General features: G+C 45.8%; 1 protein-coding gene across 2 annotated transcripts in view; it reads left to right on the top strand.

Moving 5' to 3' along the window:
* Positions 1 to 19,277, top strand: part of kri1 (KRI1 homolog) — a 47,446-nt gene that overhangs the window by 10,380 nt on the left and 17,789 nt on the right. For both annotated transcript variants that reach the window (XM_072491017.1, XM_072491016.1), the window contains exons 8-13: positions 2,295 to 2,372; positions 4,724 to 4,827; positions 13,378 to 13,510; positions 14,663 to 14,758; positions 16,537 to 16,707; positions 16,823 to 16,898. In XM_072491017.1, coding sequence (XP_072347118.1) covers positions 2,295 to 2,372; positions 4,724 to 4,827; positions 13,378 to 13,510; positions 14,663 to 14,758; positions 16,537 to 16,707; positions 16,823 to 16,898 — 658 coding nt within the window. The remainder of the gene's footprint in view (positions 1 to 2,294; positions 2,373 to 4,723; positions 4,828 to 13,377; positions 13,511 to 14,662; positions 14,759 to 16,536; positions 16,708 to 16,822; positions 16,899 to 19,277) is intronic.

The raw sequence follows: 19,277 nt of genomic DNA, 5'->3' as shown, positions 1-19,277 counted from the left end.
ATGGGTTTTGGGGTCAGTGCTGATATCGGTTAGTTCACAACCATGACTCTGCTCAACTGTGTTGTTTAAAATCAGGCGGTCTGGATTTTATGGGGTGCACCTGAGGACTGGCCGGGCTAGAAACCTTTCAAGAGTGAAAATCTTGTATTTATATTTGTTCCGGGGATGTGGTTGCCGTTGACTGGGCCACCATATATTGCCCATCCCTCATTGCCCTTGAACTGAGTGTTTTGCTCGGTCATTTCAGAGGGCGTTTTAAGATTCAATCACAGGGTAGGCAGTGGCATTGTGGTATTGTTGCTGGACTAGTAATCCAGAGACCCAGAGTAATGCTCTAGGAACCCGGGTTCAAATCCCACCACGCCAGATGGTGAAATTTAATTCCATAAAAATCTGGAATTAAATCTGACCATGGAACCATTGTCGATTGTCGTAAAAACCCATTTACTTCACTAATGTCCTTTAGGGAAGGAAATCTGTCGTCCTTGCCTGGTCTGGCTTACATGTGACTCCAGACCCACCGATCAATGTGGTTGACTCTTAAATCCCCTCAGGGTTCGGCAATAAATGCTGGCTTAGCCCATATCTCATGAGCGAATTTAAAAAAAACATTGCTGTGGGTAGGATGGCAGATTTCCTTCCCTGAAGGGCAGTCGTGAGTCAAATTTTTACTACAATCGACAATGGTCTCATGTTCCTCATTAGACTTTCAATTCCAGTTTTTATTGGATTTAAATTTCATCATCTGCCGAGGTAGGATTCAAAACCAGGACCCCAGGGCATTTTCCTGGGTCTCTGGATTACTAGTCCAATGACAATATCATTTCCCCACCACCTCCCCGCAATGAACATTGTTTTACTTTAAACTCTGTTTTAACGAGAGCTGTTGCTTCAAAAATATACCGTGAGCTTCAACTCTCTTTTTACTTTCCTGTTTCCACATTTCCATTTCCTCCCCATGCCATACAGTAGATAAGGTTGTGAATCATGTCCATCATTGCTGAAAAGAGTGAGAGGCTGTTAACGTTTCTCATCTTGATGTCATCAGGACAGATGAAAGAATGCCAAATTTCACAGGGAACAACAATTTAGACTGCTCGGAAAAGGGGTGCTGATTGGTTGGCAAGTCGGTGGTGAGTGGTTAGGACGTTGCCATGGTGAATGTACCAGGACATTAACTGTCCTCCGTGTCTTTTGTGTCTTCATGAAAAGATGCAGCGTCTGGACCTATTCCTTTTGCTTTCAGAGGTCAGGTCCCCACATGCCAATGTATGTAGTTTCCGGCAAGTGTAAGTGAGCCTCACTTGATATTCTTAAATTGATTGTTACTGTAATTTCTCGTCCAGTCAGGTTTGTTCAGCGAGTGTTGTCCAATCGCAGAATCCCATCTAACACTAGACATGTTCTGAGGTTCACAGGCAGTTTGAGTAGTCAGTACTTTGTCTGTTGCGAACAGCTGAAGGGGCCTGCTATTTGATATGATGCGCCAATCACTGGGAAGTACGGCCTTTGTACTTGGCATCACGCCAGCACTGAAATTCACATACCATATTACACGTTTTGTGGTAGACAGAGCGTCTTTTGTGGCTTGGCACCAGCATCCTGTTAGTGGAAAACTCCACTTGTGTTGCCACTGCACAGTCGTGGTCAGATCTTTGAGAGTTTGCACATTCTCCCCATGTCTGTCATGGGTCTCACCCCCACGACCCAAAGATGTGCAGGGTAGGTGGATTTGCCACACTAAATTGCCCCTTAATTAGAAAAAAAGAATTGGATACTTTAAATTTATTTATTTTACCCCGAGACCAGGCACTTTTCAAGTCCGAAGTGTCAGCTGTAGCCCGTTCGTGGGCATGTGCGATACACTGTGAGCAATGATCTGAAATGGGTAGCCATTTTCCTGCAGGATAGTTTTGATGTGCACCCTATTTCGGCATGAAGCTCGCACGGTGAGCAAATGGCTTGAGCCCGATTTACAAGATTGCTGATTGGGCCAACCTTGTAACCTGTGGGAGCTGTAGGAATCCCAATGCGCATATGACGGTCTGCTTGCAGTAGACAGTAGTACAGAACATATCGACTAACACATCAAGGAAAGGGAGCTTATTAGACTATTCCATTTCAGAAGGTGAAATTCTTGCATGCAGCTGCAGATTAGCAAACATGTCATCTGTGTATCGGAAATATGCAGGGGTAGGAGATTAGGGATCATTCTATCAAAAACGCATTTCTTGTGGAACCCAACGGAAATATTAACTTAAACAATAATGATCATCATTGTTCCACTTTGACAGGAAAAAGAAGAAGAATCCTACATTAACTGGCTGAAAGGGCAAAATGATTTACAAGAAAAGGAGAAATTGCAAGACATGGTGAGTACTCTCTATTCATTTGCCATTAACTTGATATGAGCAGGCATGAGATCTCCGTGCCAATGTATAATCTGCCTTATTTATATTTTCTAACTTTGAAAATGGATGCACAGACGTTCCAATCCTCGCTTGCCTCTTTTACATGGTAGAAAGGCTTTTGGGAGTCAACGGGTGAGTTCCCTGCTGTAGAATACCCAGTCTCTGATTGGTCTTGTGGACCATGCGCAAAGGCTGGCACGGCGGCACAGTGGTTAGCACCGCTGCCTCATGGCACCAAGGACCCGGATTCGATCCCGGCCCCGGGTCACTGTCCGTTTGGAGTTTGCGCATTCTCCACGTGTCTGCTTGGGTCTCACCCCCACAACCCAAAGATGTGCTGGGTAGGTGGATTTGCCACGCTAAATTGCCCCTTAATTAGAAAAAAAGAATTGGGTACTTTAAATTTATTTTTAAAATAAATAAATACAATCAGATGCATGCACATATCTAGCTGGACGTTCGAAAGAATGGCCACTGTAATTGCTGGTGCCAAATGGTGCCAAAGTCAGTGTCTCAAGGAATGGAGGAAGTTAATGTTTAAAAAAATAAACCCTCTCTTACAGTTTCATGTAGCAATTCAGCAACCTCACTTGCATAAAGTTGTGCATAGCTGCATAAAGCTCAGAGGTGTTTTATAATTACCCTGCACAGACCTGAAATAATATCAGAGATTAGATCTGTAATTTTCTGCACTTTGAAAGCTTTGATGCACAGGAGTTTTCAGCCCCGAGAGGGATTTCCATTGTTGACCACGCATTTGCTAACACCACCAGATTTTGCATTTCCCTTGTTTTAATAACAAGAAGTTTGGTCAAAACAATGGATCTCTTTATGTCAACAAGTGTCATTGGCACACCAGTTGAATGTATTACCAGGCAAGGAAGGGTTTCACCAATGCTCAAGCCAAATTCTAATTCTGAAATGGCCCCACAAGTGACTTTGAAAGTTTTTTTTTAAAGTTAGTGTTTTTTTTCAATTTGAAGTGCCCAATTCTTTCTTTTTCCAATTAAGTGCCAATTTAGCGTGGCCAATCCACCTACACTGCACATCTTTGGGTTGTGGGGGTGAGACCCAAGCAGACACGGGGAGAATGTGCAAACTCCACAGGGACAGTGACCCGCGGCCAGGATCGAACCTGGGTCCTCGGCGCCGTGAGGCAGCATTGCTAACCACTGTGTCAACATGCCACCCTCATTAAAGTTAGTGTTAAAGCAACTATATTATTATTTTTTAAACCAAGAGTGTTCAAAGTGTAGCCCGTGGACCGGATAAAGCCTTTCAGTGAAGGGCCTACCCTGTATATGTACCGGTATCAAACTGCAATAACTTTTGGAGTTGTCCAAAGTAACTCTTTGCCTCATGCTTCTGTTAAGTTGTTTGGGTTGTTTATTTGCATTACAAGAGTCACGGTAGCCTTTTGGATAGCACAATTGCTTCACAGCTCCAGGGTCCCAGGTTCGATTCCGGCTTGGGTCACTGTCTGTGTGGAGTCTGCACATCCTCCCCGTGTGTGCGTGGGTTTCCTCCGGGTGCTCCGGTTTCCTCCCACAGTCCAAAGATGTGCAGGTTAGGTGGATTGGCCATGATAAATTGCCCTTAGTCTCCAAAATTGCCCTTAGTGTTGGGTGGGGTTACTGGGTTATGGGATCGGGTGCTCTTTCCAAGAGCCGGTGCAGACTCGATGGGCCGAATGGCCTCCTGCACTGTAAATTCTATAAATTCTATTTTAAAAAAGAGTCATATGAATGGTGTTAATCAGCACATGGTGATTTTTTTTTTTTTTAATTTAGATTCCCCAATTATTTTTTCCAATTAAGGGGCAATTTAGCTGCTCTCACTTTCTCAAGACAGCATAATGTAGAAGCATAGGATTCCAACGGTGCAGAAGGAGGCCATTAAGTCTGCACCGACCCTCTGAAAGAGCACCTCCTGAGACCCACTCCTCTGCCCTATCCCCATAACCCCACGTAACCAGCACATTGTTGGACACAAAGGGGCAGTTTACCGTGGCCAATCCACCTAACATGCACATCTTGGGACTGGGAGGAAACCGGAGCACCCGGCGGAAACCCACGCAGACACTGGGAGGAAGTGCAAACTCCACACAGTCACCCGAGGCCGGAATTGAACCCGGGTCCCTGGCGCTGTGAGACAGCAGTGCCAAGTGCTGTAGATTGGGGAACCCAGAATGATATTTTAAGTCTTATTTCCCAGCTCTGTTGCACCACTGTGGCATCTTGTTAAGTGTTTGGGAATTGCTAGACGTATTCCAAATATACCCCTTTACTGATTCTCAATTTGTGATGATGCAGGGCTATCTGAGAGATTACTGGAATGATCCTCAGTTGGAAGAGGGAGAAAAGTTTCTGCGGGACTATATTCTCAATAAGAGATACCTTGATGAGGAAGAAGAGGGGTAAGATATATTTGAAGTGCCAGTGTTCAAATTCTTTCACGTTTCCATCGTTTTCTTTTGACGCTTGAGTAATTTGAAAATAAGTTCCTCCTCCTGCTGCTCTGAACTCATTTGTGGTAAAATTGTGATAATAGTGCGGGACCACGGTCTCAAAATGGTTATCTGCAATGATTTAATAGCCTTAGTGCCCCAGAAAGATGAACTATGGACACAATCAGCTGCTTCATTACACAATCCACGTTTAGCTATTTGAAATTGAATATCGGCAGTGGCATGTTTGTTGATGCTTTATCAACTTATATTGTACATTATTTGTAAGGTAGAGCTCAATAATGCTGATTCAGGGGCTACTTTGGCAAAAAAATGCATTGAGTGTACTTGTAAATTTGCCAATGGGTAACTAGCAATTGTTTAATACTCCTTGCGTTTATATAACAGCAACTAGTATAGAGCCATTAATCAAATGAAACGCCCCATGTTCTTTCACATGCATTATAAAGTAAAATATGATGTGGAGATGCCGGCGTTGGACTGGGGTGAGCACAGTAAGAGGTTTTACAACACCAGGTTAAAGTCCAACAGGTTTGTTTCGATGTCACTAGCTTTCGGAGAGCTGCTCCTTCCTCGGGTGAATGAAGAGGTATGTTCCAGAAACATATATATATAGACAGATTCAAAGATGCCAGACAATGCTTGGAATGCGAGCATTAGCAGGTGATTAAATCTTTACAGATCCAGAGATGGGGTAACCCCAGGTTAAAGAGGTGTGAATTGTGTCAAGCCAGGACAGTTGGTAGGGTTTCGCAGGCCAGATGGTGGGGGATGAATGTAATGCGACATGAGTAATTATATGTAAAGTAAAATATGACACTGAGCCACTTCAGGAGATTTTAGGTCGGATGACCAAAAGCTTGGTTAAAGAGGTATGTTTTAACGATTGTCTTCACTTCGCTTTGCTCCTTTGAAAGGACGATGCTAATGGGATGTTAATTATATTGTCCAGCTACAAAGGTGAAGGGCGTTGTTGAAGTACTTTGAGTACATATAAATAGGGGACACGCTGGGTGAAAATGAAAATGAAAATTTTCATGTATGGTGAGAGGGGAAGTGTCTGACTGAGCAAAGTCAATAAACTCAGTGAAGAAAAGCTGCGTGTCTTGGTTTTGACTTCACCAACCAGCTTGGATTCTATTGGCAACTGAGGTCTGTAGCGAGGGTGTTCCAAGAGCTTTGGGCCGAGGCCACCAATGGAGGAACAATAAGAATTGGGGATACGTAAGGGGCCAGTATTTGAGGAGCACTGAAATTGCAAGTGGTAGGGGGGATGCTGTGGGGTTAGATGGGATTACAGGGGTAGCGAGGAGTGAGGACATGGGGGGATTTTTTTCCTTTATTCTTTCGTGGGTGGCGCAGGAAAATCCAGTGTTTCTTACCTATCCCTAATTGCCCTTGAACTGAGTGGCTTTCTAAGAGTCATGGCGGCACAGTGGTTAGCACTGCTGCCTCACACCTCCAGGGTCCCGGGTACAATTCCAGCCTCGGGTGACTGTCTGTGTGGAGTTTGCACTTTCTCCTCGTATTTCCCTGGGGCTCACCTATAGAACCCCAAGATGTGCAGGGTGGGTGGGTTGTGGGGGTGAGCCCCAGGCAAACATGGGGAGAATGTGCAAACTCCACATGGTCAGTGACCCGGGGCCGGGATCGAACCTGGGTCTACGGCACCGTGAGGCAGCAGTGCTAACCACTGCACCACCGTGTCACCGCTGCTGTATATTGTTCTGTGTTGTGTACGAGATGTCTTCAGTATATATGTAATTGTTGGGGCGTCTCTTTTGATTTGATCTGATTTGATTTATTGATGGTCACGTGTACCGAGGTAGAGTGAAAAGTATTGTTCTGTGTACAGTCCAGACAGATCATCCCATACATGAAAACATAGAACACATGATAAATACACAATGTAAATACATAAACATAAGACATCGGGTGAAGCATATGGATTATAGTGCTACAAATGTAGAGAAGATGCGTAGAAAGATCAGTTCAGTCCATAAGAAGGTCATTCAGGAATTCAATAACCGCTGGGAAGAAGCTGTTTTTGAATCTATTGGTGCGCATTCTCAAACTTCTATACCTCCTGCCGATGGAAGAGGTTCGAACAGAGAATAACCGGGTGGGAGGGATCTTTGATTATGCTGCCAGCTTTCCCAAGGCAGCGGGAGGTATAGACAGTGAATGGATGGGAGGCAGGAATGTATGTTTAATTGTAGGGGGGTTCTCTAGGATTGTGTGTTTAATTGTAGGGGTGGGGGCCCATCGGGAATGTGTGTAAAATTGATGGAGGGTTGTCTCTGGGAATGTGTGTATAATTGTAGGGTGCTCCTCACAGTGTGTATAATTGCTTCTCAATTTTTAAAATAATTTTTTTTTTTTAAATATATTTTATTAAAGTTTTCAAACACAATTTTTTCCCTTACAAATCAAAAAAATAAATAAAAATAAAGGTAACATGATAACTGCAATATAACATTGTTTAACTAACATGGTAAACTAACCAAATAACACTAAGTAATACTCCCCCCCGCCCCCTCTCCCCCTCCAAAAACCCAAACAATTTACCCCCCTCCCTCCCCTCCCCCTGGGTTGCTGCTGCTGGCCATCTATCTTCCCTCTAACATTCTGCTAGGTAGTCGAGGAACGGTTGCCACCGTCTGGTGAACCCTTGAGCCGATCCTCTCAGCGCAAACTTCATCTGCTCTAGTTTTATGAACCCCGCCATATCGTTTATCCAGGCCTCCAGTCTGGGGGGTTTCGCTTCCTTCCACAGGAGTAAAATCCTACGCCGGGCTACTAGGGACGCAAAGGCCACGACATCGGCCTCTTTCGCCTCCTGCACTCTCGGCTCATCCGCTACTCCAAATATAGCTAACCCCCAGCCTGGCTTGACCCGGACCTTCACCACCTTCGAGATCACTCCCGTCACTCCCCTCCAATAACCCTCCAGTGCCGGACACAACCAAAACATATGTGTGTGGTTCGCCGGGCTTCCCCCGCACCTCCCACACTTGTCCTCCACTCCGAAGAACCTGCTCAACCTTGCTCCCGTTATGTGTGCTCTATGCAGCACCTTAAATTGGATCAGGCTAAGCCTGGCACACGAGGAAGAGAAATTTACCCTGCTTAGGGCATCAGCCCACAAACCCTCCTCAATCTCCTCCCTGAGCTCTTCTTCCCATTTTCCCTTCAGTTCGCCCACCAACTCCTCCCCCTCTTCTCTCATCTCCCGGTATATCTCTGACACTTTGCCCTCCCCGACCCACCCCCCCGAAAGCACCCTGTCCTGGATCCCTTGTGTCGGGAGCAGCGGAAATTCCCTCACCAGTTGTTTCGTAAACGCTCTCACCTGCATATATCTAAAGAAATTTCCCCGGGGCAGCTCATACTTTTCCTCAAGCGCTCCCAAGTTCGCAAACGTCCCGTCTATAAATAAATCTCCCACTCTCCTGATTCCTACCCGGTGCCTGCTCTGGAATCCTCCGTCCAGCCTCCCTGGGGCAAACCTATGGTTGTTCCTGATCGGGGACCACACCAAGGCTCCCAGCACACCCCTCTGTCGCCTCCATTGCCCCCAGATACTTAATGTTGCCGCCACCACTGGGTTCGTGGTAAATGTTTTTGGGGAGAGCGGTAGTGGCGCCGTCACCAGCGCTTTTAAACTCGTCCCTTTGCAGGACTTCATCTCCAACCTTTTCCACGCCGCTCCCTCTCCCTCTATCATCCATTTACGAATCATCGCCACGTTGGCGGCCCAGTAGTAGTCGCCCAAATTCGGCAACGCCAGTCCCCCTCTGTCTCTGCTACGTTGTAGGAACCCCCTCCTTACCCTCGGGGCCTTCCCTGCCCACACGAAGCTCATGATGCTCCTATCTATTTTTTTAAAGAAGGCCTTAGTGATCAGTATAGGGAGACATTGGAACACAAATAGGAACCTCGGGAGGACCATCGTCTTTATTGCCTGCACTCTGCCCGCCAGTGACAGCGGCTGCATGTCCCACCTTTTGAAATCCTCTTCCATTTGTTCCACCAGCCGTGTCAGATTGAGTCTGTGTAAGGTTCCCCAGTTCCTGGCTATCTGAATCCCCAGGTATCGGAAGTTTCTTTCCACTCTCCTTAGCGGTAGGCCATCTATCCCTCTACTCTGGTCCCCAGGGTGTATCACAAAAAGCTCACTCTTTCCCATGTTAAGCCTATATCCCGAGAAATCTCCAAACTCCCTCAATATCTGCATGACCTCTGTCATCCCCCCACTGGGTCCGTCACATACAGCAGTAGGTCATCCACGAAGAGTGACACTCGGTGTTCCTCTTCCCCTCTAATCACCCCTCTCCATTTTCTGGAGTCTCTCAGCGCTATGGCCAGTGGTTCAATTGCCAACGCGAACAGTAATGGGGACAACGGGCATCCCTGTCTCTTTAAAATAATGTTTGAAATCAAGTAACCTAGAGGTGAGTATCTTGTGAATAAAAGTTGTTGCTGTATAACTGAGTTTTATCTGTGATGCCCTTCACAGCTGAATAGCATGTTGCACATGAGAAATGGCCATTTGGTTAGGTATAAGGTGGCATACGAATCCTATGGAACCTTTTTCAACAACATTCTGCACATAGATATGGGGTGGTGCCAAATAGGGAATTAAACTTCTCCGTCTTTTAAAATGTGGTTCCATTAAGGCCTCCATTTTCCCCTCTTTTCCTCATCTCTTTCCCCTGCCGAAACAAAACTCCCCTTTCTTGTTCATCTTTACAAGGGAAAACGTAAGCCACCATTTAAAATGGACGTTCAGACGGTAATAAGCTTAAAATTGGAGCTGAGGTGTTCAGGGTGCGCACAGTCCAGTAGCAATCTGGAATTTTCTATTCCCCCAAAAAGCTGTGGAAGCAGGGGTGCAAGTCTGGGGTGGCGCAGTGGTTAGCACTGCTGCCTCACGGCATCGAGGACCCGGGTCACTTTCCGTGTGGAGTTTGCACATTCTCCCCATGTCTGCGTGGGTCTCCTCCCCCACAACCCAAAAAGATGTGGAGGATAGGTAGATTGGCCACGCTAAATTGCTCCTTAATTGGAAAAAAAATAATTGGGTACTCTAAATTTATTTTTCTAAAAAAAAAAAAAATTTCAAGTCTGACTTGGATGTTTTTTTTTGTTGGGGTAAAGGTGTTGGGGGTTATGGGACAGCAAGGTAGGTTGGCTGGAGTTGAACTGCTCGCCGGCCATGATCTATGCGAATGGAGGAAGGGGTTCAAGGGGCCGAATGGCCTCCTCCCTGTTCTTACGGCCCGTACCTACGAATCGGGTTCCTGCAGGTTCCCTGAGTGTGGAACCTCGGTGAACCGTTACACGTCAAGGTTAGGGCACCGACAGGTCAGCCACCTGGGGCAAAGGGTGTGCATAACCTTGATACAGTGTTGCCTGAGGGAGTAACGACCATTTACTGAGCCCAGTCACTTGCCCTTTCTGGGCTGAAAGTGGGTTGGCTGCTCCAACGTGGCTTGTAGCAAGTTGCTGCCGGTTTCAAAACCTATTTGACTAATCTCTGTGGTGAGTCACCCGCAGCCTGGGCCAATTGAATGCAACTTGAGAATGAGCGGGAATTATGAAACCGGCTGTGTCTCTTTTATTTTCGGAAGAAAGCAAAAATTACGAAATTGCCTTTTCCCCTCCCTGTTTAACCCAGGTCAAGGGGCGGGTTTGCGAACCATTTCACTCATTGCCGCTATTGAATGGCTGATTGGCCAGTTCCAAAGATTTATCTTGGGTCGTGTCCAATGAAATATTAGCTGACGACAGGCGGGAGGTTTGAAACTGCTATTCTAAAAATCAAAACAGTGCATTTCTCCCTCCAAAAAAAACGGAGCTAACGTTAACCCAGGTCAAGGGGAGGTTTTGGAGTCCTCCGTGTAGAGATCCAATTGCCAATTCCAAACATGTATCTTCTCAGAAGACTTGGCCAATTAAATATAAGATGGCAATGCGCGGGAGTGATGAAACTGCTATTTTTAAAATGGAAAAATAATTACTTTTTTTCCCTCCAAAATGCTTCTTGGTTTGGTCGGGTTGGGGGGGGGGGGGGGGGGGGGGGGGGGGGGGGGGGGGGGGGGGGGGGGGGGGGGGGGGGGGGGGGGGGGGGGGGGGGGGGGGGGAAGAAGAGTAGGGACGTCCCTATTTTGACCATTTCCGATGTCCTTCCCATAACCCCTGCTGTTGTGAAGTGGGGAGTAAGCTCATGCAGGTGAACCGCTCTGGTATTACACCCCTCCAGCCCTTGGAAATTTCTGGGCCCCTTCAGATCTGGCCTCGCGAACACCCCAAATTTGCTCCATCGTTCATGGTTGTGTCTTTAGCTGCCAAGCCCCGAAGCGCTGGAATTTCTTCCCCGAACCGACCTGCCTCTACTTCTCGCTCCATCTTTTGATGCTCCTTTGATCCAAGCTTTTGGTCACCTGTCCATAATGGCTCTACATGTGAATCACTGTCAAATATTGTTTGATAAATCATAGCGTCCCTATAGTGCAAAAGGAGGCGATTCGGCCCATCGGGTCTGCACCGACCCTCTGAAAGAGCGCAAACCCCCCCCTCCCCATAAGCTCCAAGGTGGGAATCGAACCCGGGTCCCTGGTGAGGTAGCAGTGCGAACCACTGTGCTGACATGCCGCCCCATGATTTGCCTCAACTACTCCCTATAGGTAACGAGCTCCATATTCTCGCCACTCTGTTGATTAATTAAAATGATTAATTAGTTCATGGGATATGAGCGTCGCTGGCTAGACCAGCATTTGTTACCCATCCCTAATTGCCCTTGCGAAGGTGGTGGTGAGCTACCTTCTTGAACGGCTGCAGTCCTTGTGCTGTTGGGGAAGGAATTCAAAGATTTTGACCCAGCGACAGTGAATGCAAGACAATGTAGCTCCAAGTCAGGACTATGTGACGCGTGGCAGGCTTGGGGTGGCAGTGGTGTTCCCATGCATCTGCTACTCTTGTCCTTCTGAATTCCCTTTTTAATTTCATGGTGACTACCTTAAACTGATGGTCACTATTTCTGTTCTTTCCCCTTTCTCTCCGTACCAGCAAGAGGCACAGGTGGAGATCTGAGTGGGGTGTTTTCAGCCTTGCTCCTGACCCAGCATGGGCAGCACTGTAGCACAGTGGTTAGCACAGTTGCTTCACAGCTCCAGGGCCCCAGGTTCGATTCCCGGCTTGGGTCACTGTCTGTGTGGAGTCTGCACGTTCTCCCCGTGTGTGCGTGGGTTTCCTCCGGGTGCTCCGGTTTCCTCCCACAGTCCAAAGATGTGCAGGTTAAGTGAATTTGCCATGATAAATTGCCCTTCGTATCCAAAAAGGTTAAGTGGGGTTACTGGGTTACGGTGATAGGGTGGAGGTGTGGGCTTGAGTAGGGTGCTCTTTCCAAGGGCCGGTGCAGACTCGAAGGGCCGAATAGCCTCCTCCTGCACTGTAAATTCTATGATTCTATGATACAGTTCAGGGGAACCTTTGAGGGAAAAATGTAATTTATTTTTAATGGCAGCTTCATAGTTCCTGCTGATTGTTGGCACATAAACTGCAGATGGAGACGAGGCCGGGATTGACAGTGATGCCCTTCATGGTTCAATAGTCATTTTTTTGGCCGATGCCCTAGTAGCCATTTGGTTGCGAAAATAGTAGATTGCCGGTGCAAATAAAACTGCATCAGCAGAAGTAGATGCCTTCAATACAGGAGAAGAAAAAAATGTAAGATTTTTAAAATCTAAGCCCATGTATTGAGTCACGACTGAGAATTATCTTCAGATTTAGTGGGGTTATGCGAAAATTGGACCAGTACACCCAGACAAAATTTTACCTCTGTGCTAACATCATATTGAGCTCTGCTGTAAATGTCCTGCATTGCGATCAGATATCCTGCCAATAAATAAATTTAAGTCTATAAGCAGAGGGTCTTCCTAGCTCTATCCCAACAGGGAGGTGTCCCTTTTGGTAATGGAGCAATTGCCACACTAAATGCACCCTACACTGCACCAGTTTTGCCAATTAAACGAAAAAAGGATTCTCTCGTCCCTGAATGCCATTGACGTGTAATGCTGGACTAGGAACTGCTCCGAGACTTCCCCACTTTACTTCACTTAGGATGCTTGCTGCTGCAGAGGGAGAGATTCAAGCCAAGTGTTCACGTATAATCTGCAACAATCAAAATCTTCCCTTGTCTCCTCCTCCTCTTCTCCAAATGTGTCCTTAAACATGTACGCAGCTAGCTTCTGCGGTTCAGCGTAACTGCTGTTACTCGGCTTTCAGCCCATCGGTAGCTGACCCAGATCTTGAGGGGAAGAAAGAGAAAGACACCCCTGTGTGTTTGCTCACACACTCGTGTTTGTGTTCATACATTTAATAATTGGATTTCTTCTGTTGTCGCACCGCAGGCATTTTCGGGAATCTCCCTCCATTTTAGACAGGTTGATGCAAGCTCATTGTTTGTTTCCTGTTCCCTTGTTTTGATTTCGGAAGAATTCCTACTTATGATGAGATTGTTCAGGATGAAGTGGACGACTCTGAAGATGATGGGGAGCAGTTTCTGAGGAAGCAGGAAGACTTTGAAAGAAAATATAACTTCAGATTTGAAGAACCCGATGCAGAGCTTGTAAGCAGATACCTGTTTGCCTATGGATACCATTTCACCTCTCGCTTTATGGGTCTCAATTTACCAACAGCTGTTCTTTTATTTATAGATTTAAGTAAAGTCCCAAGTTCAATGCTCGCTCTGCTGAGCTAGCTGCAAAAAACTCACCCTGATCCTGGGTACTGGAAGGTGCTCTAAAGTTGGGCTCAGCACCCCCTGGTAGAGGCTTGCCGGGCGGGGGGGGAAGGAGAAGGATTCCTGCCCCTGATCACGTTCCGGTGGTGACCCTTGCCCAAGACCGAGGTTGAGAGAGGACAGGATTGGGTTCAGCTATAAGCTGAGCATCCAACGCTATAGGCTTCCACGTGAGGCAGGCCCCCCCCAGGAGTGAGAGATATCACCCAGCTGTCTTCTGCCACTCTATACACATGCCCTCAGGAATGTAGTAATGGATGGAGGTGGCGAAGGGAGACAAAAAGCAAAATAGTGGCTTAATTCATATATGTGACTTGCAGGAAAGGTGGCAGAGTGCTACCGACAGACCGTGGGGAGTAGGTGATAGGTTTGCCCTTGTGATGTCGCATGACATGGGAAAAGATGTAAGGAATGGAATAGGTGGGGAGGGGGAGCCATAAATACCCACTTTTGTTACGAAAATAGAACAGGCATGTAGATATTCCAATCATGTAAATTGACTTCTGAAGCTTGCTCCACAGAACTCCCTGGTGGATAGAACTTGCAGCACCATTGCACGAGATGGCCATTCAGCCCATTGCACCTGTTCCAGCCCTTTGTATGGCTATATTATCCCTACAAATTATCCTCAAATTTTCCCTATCATTGTGACAGTAGTTGCAGAAAATTCAATGCGACTCACGTATGTATTTTGCAATAATAAGTTAGTTTTGGTGTGGGGTATTGAATTTCCTTTAATTCTATTTAGCATTTGTTTCCTGTACAGTAAGAGCCCCCTTTCCAAATAAAGGGTTAAGTATTTTCAGTCATTTTTCTGCTCTGATCCTTACCTGCACAAACCTGCGGCAAGGCAGCGGTGGAAGGCTGGTTTCATCCAGCTGCACTTCTGGAACTCTCTAGTGGTTTTCTGATTCTTAAACAATAACCATGGGCTTTCGGGCCCTCCAAAACATTGATGCACTCCTTCCTTTTTTAAAGATAAAATCTTATCCAAGAACTGTTACAACCTCAGTCCGAGCAAAGGATGACAGGAGGAAGCGCAAAAGAGAAGGAATCAAGGAAAGGAAGAAAAAAGTAAGTATTTTTCCGATTGTTTTCACTTGATTTATAATTACAAATAAGGCTGTGTATGGTTTGGAATATTTCGCCACAAATTGTCGACCGATTGTACTGAACATGTGTTTAAACCCAATTTGTGTGTCGTGCACTTTAACCTCTCAGTAGTCTAGGCCACCCCCTCTGTAAAAAATACAATCCTCCATCCCACCCCCCACACTGTCTAAAGTTCAAACTTGCCTCCCACTGTAAAAGAGAAAACACAGCCCTCCGCTCCCCCATTCCCACAGTCCACTCCCTCAACTATACAGTGAACCAACACTTTGCACCACAGAGGGGTAAATAGTTCTGCGCCCACAATTCAACACGCGGTGAATTCATCATCAGTAAAGTGATGGAAGGGGTCATCGACAGTGCAATCAAGCAGTACTTGCTTCACAATGACCTGCTCACTGACGCTCAGTTTGGGTTCTGCCAGGGCCACTGAGCTCCTGACCTCATTACAACCTTGGTTCAAGCATGGGCTACATGACTGGGTTGAGATGAGAGTGACTGTCCTTGACATCAAAGTGTGGCATCAAGGAGCCCTAGCAAAGCTGGAGTTAATGGAAATCAGGGGGGAAATTCCACTGGTTGGAGTCATACCTGGCACAAAGGAAGATGGTTGTGGTTGTTGGAGGTCAATCATCTCAGCTCCAGGACATCGCTGCAGGAGTTCCTCAGGGCAGTGTCCTAGGCCCAACCATCTTCAGCTGCTTCATCAATGACCTTCCGTCCCTCATAAGGTCAGAGTGGGAATGTTCACTGATGATTGCACAACGTTCATTACCATTCACGACTCCTCAGATACTGAAGCAGTCCATGTCCAAATGCAGCAAGACCTGGACAATATCCAGGCTTGGGCTGACAAGTGGCAGGTAACATTCACACCATACATGTGCCAGAAAATGAGCATCTCCAATAAGAGAGGATCTACCCATCACCCCATGACATTCAATGGCATTACCGTTGCTTAATCCCCCCACTATCACCATCTCGAAGGTTATCATTGACCAGAAACCTAACTGGATTAGCCATATAGATATTGTGGGTACAAGAGCAGGTCAGAGGCTCGAAATCCTGCGGTAATTCACCTCCTGACTCTGCAAAGCCTGTCAACCATCTACAAGGCACAAGTCAGGAGTGAAATGGAATACCCTCACTTGCCTGGTTGAGTGCAGCTCCAGCAACACTCAAGAAACCAGACACCATCCAGAACAAAACAGGCTGCTTGATTGCCATCCCACCCACAAACATTCACTCCCTCCACCACCAACGCACAGTAGCAGCATTGTGCACCATCTACAAGATGCAGGAACTCACCAAGGCTTCTCAGACAGGACCTTCCAAAGTCATGACAGGTACCATCGAGAAGGACAAGGGCAGCAGATACCTGGGAACCCCACCACCTGGAAGTTCCCCTCCGAGCCACTCACCATCCTGACTCGGAAATATGTCTCCGTTCCTTCACTGTCGCTGGGTCAAAATCGTCAAACCCCCTCGGCATCAGCACTGTGGGTGTACCTACACCACATGGACTGCAGCGGTTCGAGAAAGCAGCTTGCCAACACTTTGTGAAGTGCAATTGGGGATGGACAACAAATGCTGGCCTAGCTGGCGACGCCCACATCCCATAAATGAATTTTTTTTTTTAAAGCATCTAAACCCAGCAGGGAAATTACGGAGTGCTGGTCAGCCCAGCAAAGCTCCGTAAACACTTCTTATTTTGTTTCCGTCTTTGTGAATGGTTCTTTTAGGAGAAGGAAAAGAAGCAAGAGGATATAAAGCAGTTGAAGAAGCTAAAGAGGATGGAGATAATCAACAAGTTGAACCGATTAAAGGAGATAACTGGGAACGAAACTGTGGGCTTCAATGAGCAGCACTTGGAGGAGGATTTTGACCCAGCCAAGCACGACCAGCTCATGCAGGTTTGATACAAGAGACAAACTGAAATCATACTTTGCAGAGCCAGTTTTGCCACTTTCCAAAAAGAAAGCCAGCTTTCCTGACCAGGAAACTTTTTCTCAATTCTTCCTCCTGCAGCAGTTCTTCAATGATGACTATTATGGAGTGGGAGATGAACAGAAGCCACAGTTTGAGAATGAGGCAAACTTTAATGGTAAATAATCATCTTTTGGAAATTTGATTAAAAGACATAAATCAAGTACAGCCACACTAAGGTCCAAATTAGGAAATAGTTAATGTTCCCCAGTGCTTAAGTTAGAATTGGAGCTTCTAATTGTTTAATAAACTACACTTATTGTTTGATAGACTGCGCTTATAGAACATACAGTGCAGAAGGAGGCCATTTGGCCCATTGCGTCTGCACCGACCCACTTAAGCCCTCACTTCCACCCTATTCTCCTAACCCAATTACCCCTCCTAACCTTTCTGGACACTTAAGGGCAATTTAGCATGGCCAATGCACCTAACCTGCACATCTTTGGACTGTGGGAGGAAACCGGAGCACCCGGAGGTAACCCACGCACACACTGGGAGAATGTGCAGACTCCACACAGACAGTCACCCAAGCCGGGAATCGAACCTGGAACCCTGGCGCTGTGAAGCCACAGTGCTAACCACTATGCTACCGTGCTACCCTAATGTGTATATAAAGGGGATGCAGGTGACACTGGTGTTGGATGAGAAGTGATTGTCGAACACCGTAGAATTGGAATTGACGAAGTCAAGGCTTGCTTTCCAGCTGTTATTACTGAGATACCATCAGAGCGAAACAATGGTAGCAGAGGATGGGTTATACGAGGAAGTTTTTAAAAAAGGATTGCAAACTAAGACTTCTTCGTACAAGAAACTGTATTCTGAATTCCAACCTTAAAGAGTCATTTCAATAAACTTGGAAAACAAATGGCCGAATCCGAGGGTAGAATGTCAGGGTATGACTATCCATCATTCTTTTCTGAGCGTCACCCTATGACCAACGGAAGAATTAAGTTACCATGTGGGCAATGGTTACATCCTTGCCCCCCTCAAAAAAACAAGGAATGGCCCTGGCATTCGTACAAAAGCAAAATAGGATGCAGGATATTCTCAGAATTGGAGCTGAAGCATTTGAACTCAGATGAAGGTTTGGATGCATTATTAACTTTCATGGATAAGATTTACGAAAAATGTGACTGAAGTGCTTTTGAGGCCCGGTGAGATTTTGACAAATTTAGAAAGTCAGAGGATACCTCCATAGAAGAGTATATAATGGAGGGGACATTTCTTCACCCAAAGAGTGGTGAGCCTGTGGAATTCATTACCACAGGAAGTAGTTGATGCTAAAACATTGAATATCTTCAAGAGGCGGCTGGATATAGCACTTGGGGAGAATGGGATCAAAGGCTAAGGGGAGAAAGCAGGATTAGGCTATTGAGTTGGATGATCAGCCATGATCGTGATAAATGGCGGAGCAGGCTCGAAGGGCCAAGAGGCCTCCTCCTGCTCCTATCTTCTATGTCTGCAAAAATTCAATCTAGATATGTATTCCTCAATCAGTGCTGCCGTTCAAGTTATTCGACTGTGCTAAAGTTACAAATATAGACAGGCTTCTGGTTTGGATGGGAATTACATTTGCAGAAAGACGCACCCTGTTTGAACAATTGTCAGAGACTCTATTTTTTTTTTAAAAAGAAGTCACTGGGCAAACATTCCTTCCTGGCAGCATTCATATACAAATAGGCCAATCAGCGATACAAGAGGCTATGGGAAGACACAATGTTAATGGGATGGCATGTGTCAAAGTGAAAGAAGATTTATAACTAAAAATAATGAGGACAAAAACAATTGTGGCAGGAGGAATGAATTAGGAAATTTCATCAGAAATGCGCAGGGTGTGGTCAATCAGTATTTTGGGTGTGATTCAAAATTCCATTGTGCAATAATCTGCCTAAGAGATATAATAGGGTGTTTGAAACCAAACACAACAGAAGACTCTCTGGAAAAGAGGGCGATATTGACCAAAGAGAAGGCAATGTCTTTGTAAAAAGAAATTTCAATGCAGTGATGAATATGCTGGTTGCAGAGTCCTTCAATTGTACTGTAGTAGACAGTGGATGTACGTCCACAGTATGTGGAATAGACTGGTTGAAATGTTACCCGGAGTCTAAGTGACAAAAATCGAAACAAGGTTAAGGAATTTGGAAGCTCCATGAGTTTCAGATTTGGAGATGATAATTCCCTGAAATCGTTGAAAAGATTCCTTGTAAAATCGGCGGAAAAAATAATTTTATTAGTACAGATGTCGTATCCAGTGAAATATCTTGACTATTGAGCCGGCCATCAATGAAGAAAGTGAAATTTGACATGGAAAACAACAAGGCCATCATATTTGGAAAAAGCTGTGGACTTACAATTTACACAGTCTGGGCACTATTGTCCTCTGTAAATAAATCCTAATTTATCTTGTAAAGAAATCAAGGAAGTACTGGAGTTTAGAAAACAAAAAGTTGATTGTGTTAAAGTTGCATTGGCAATTTGCTCATCCGCCTTCACAAAG

Source organism: Scyliorhinus torazame, chromosome 27 (assembly GCF_047496885.1).
Source record: "Scyliorhinus torazame isolate Kashiwa2021f chromosome 27, sScyTor2.1, whole genome shotgun sequence".
NCBI lineage: Eukaryota > Metazoa > Chordata > Chondrichthyes > Carcharhiniformes > Scyliorhinidae > Scyliorhinus > Scyliorhinus torazame.
The sequence above is the reverse complement of the archived record's forward strand: the minus strand, read 5'-3'. Positions and strand labels throughout refer to the sequence as shown.